At 38.9% G+C, this 2,219-nt stretch overlaps 1 protein-coding gene across 1 annotated transcript in view; it reads right to left on the reverse strand.

Annotated features, from left to right (window-relative positions):
* Nucleotides 1-333, reverse strand: part of LOC117124285 (shiftless antiviral inhibitor of ribosomal frameshifting protein homolog) — a 26,484-nt gene extending 26,151 nt beyond the window's left edge. The window contains exon 1 of the mRNA XM_033270465.1: nt 155-333. Within this exon, the coding sequence (XP_033126356.1) occupies nt 155-169 (15 nt within the window). The 5' untranslated portion in view covers nt 170-333. The remainder of the gene's footprint in view (nt 1-154) is intronic.
* Nucleotides 334-2,219: the final 1,886 nt, after the last annotated feature.

Genomic DNA, 2,219 nt, shown 5'->3' on the forward strand with positions numbered 1-2,219 from the left:
GTTTAAGATGCGTATAGGAGACAGGCCCAAGCCTACAACAACGGCCCGGCGGCTAAGCTACACCAGTCACTATAACAACTCCCTGGCTACACCAAGAGAAGGTGTGTATCACCACCAGCAGTAGGCTAGTTAGCAGAATATCTTGCAAACTAACCTTATTGCCCGCCATGATCGGTGTAAAACAGTCAACAAGAAACCAGTCAGTACGTTCGGATCTCTTCGAGCAAATGCTAGTTCGCCGAGCAGATTCAAGTTCGAGCCATAGAGCTATTAAACAACTAGAGTGCTGACAAGATGGCGGAGCAATGCAGAGTTGTGTATGTGTACCATCCAAGATGGCTGCCGTAGGAAAGCGCCGCCTTCAGGCTTAGTCTACATCAAAGATCTTATAAACACAAGATAGCGTTCTCCGCGATTTACGAGTGCAAATTCTGTAATAAGGCATGAATGGCGCCCTCTTGCTAAATTGGAAACTTTTGACCTTTGACCGCTATGACCATACCGCACTGTGAACAGCAGAACAGGAACCATCTCAAATCCATGGCAACAGATAAGACGCCCTCTTCCAAAACTGATTACTTTTTCTCTTTGGTATAATAGCGCATGAATGACGCCCTCTTGCTAAATTGGAAACTTTTGAACCTTGACCGACGCTTCTATTTGTTACGCGTAAATCGCGGAGAACGCTATCTTGTGTTTATAAGATCTTTGGTCTACATCAAAGATCTTATAAACACAAGATAGCGTTCTCCGCGATTTACGCGTGCAAATTCTGTAATAAGGCATGAATGGCGCCCTCTTGCTAAATTGGAAACTTTTGACCTTTGACCGTTATGACCATACCGTACTGTGAACAGCAGAACAGGAACCATCTCAAATCCATGGCAACAGATAGGACGCCCTCTTCCAAAACTGATTACTTTTTCTCTTTGGTATAATAGCGCATGAATGGCGCCCTCTTGCTAAAAAGGAAAGAATGAATGACGCCCTCTTGCTAAATTGGAAACTTTTGAACCTTGACCGACGCTTCTATTTGTTACGCGTAAATCGCGGAGAACGCTATCTTGTGTTTATAAGATCTTTGGTATACATATTGTTACCATAAATAAGCCCTCTGACTGAATATTATTTCATTAATGATAATTACTATTGATAATGACAAATTATTAAACTGTCGTAGCCAAAAAGAGGCCAGGTAGAGCATCTTATTCAAATATTTAAAAAAAAATTAATATCGTGTACATTACACCCATACACCGCAACGCTAGTTTCAAACATAGCTGTGCTGAACTTTCGGTGTAAATTGAGGGCGCCATTGAAAATGATAGTGCTCAGGCGAAATTTGATTGGCCGAATCTATGGCAGCCATCTTGCATGGTACACACACACAGCTCTGCGTATTTCGAACATCGAATACATTGCTGTTAGCGCTCTAGTATTCTTATTATATCTCTATGGTTCGAGAACCAAATGAGCGAAAAAGATCCACTTTCCCGGATATCTATGGAACGCCTTTACTGCCTTTGGTGGCTATTTTTCGTTCGGCGCATTTACCATTTGACCCTTTCATCATTACGTACGGCTCTTTTATCATTACGTACGGTTCTTTTATTATTATGTACTTCTTTTTCATCATTACGTACGGCTCTTTTATCATTTGGTGCTTTTACCTTTCGGCCCTTTCATCCGTACGGATTTTTTATCATTCAGCGCTTCTACCATTAGGCCCTTTTAGTATTCGGTACAAACATGACCTTTGACATCAGGTTAAGTGAAAAATTTCAACGGCTGTGATGAGCCTAGAGGAAATCGCACCTATCAATGCATACTCAACATCTGGGTATCTTATTCTAAGAGAACCCGTTCAGTCCCATAACCCATAAGCGCTTTAATCAATTAACAATAATTTAAAAAAAAAAAAAAAACCGTATGTGCAGTACATGTATTTTCATTAAATATTCGAAAAAATATCAAAAATTGTTATATAATAATGTTTCTTCATGCTTTTTTAATTAATTTGAATGATTAGAGTAATTAAAAATATGAAATATAATCATTATTTTTGTAATATGATACCCTTGAACGCCTACGGTATTTCTTCTCACGACCTATCGCAAAATCAACATGAAAAATTCATCCGCATTTATTTTTTGTGTGGAACACAAAAAATCAAATTTCAGTCTTATTTTACATTTTTTTCATTCTTAGGAATGTCTAAA

Source organism: Anneissia japonica, unplaced genomic scaffold, assembly GCF_011630105.1.
Source record: "Anneissia japonica isolate Jap-2015-1 unplaced genomic scaffold, ASM1163010v1 scaffold288012_len1326614_cov192, whole genome shotgun sequence".
In the NCBI taxonomy this organism is placed as follows: domain Eukaryota; kingdom Metazoa; phylum Echinodermata; class Crinoidea; order Comatulida; family Comatulidae; genus Anneissia; species Anneissia japonica.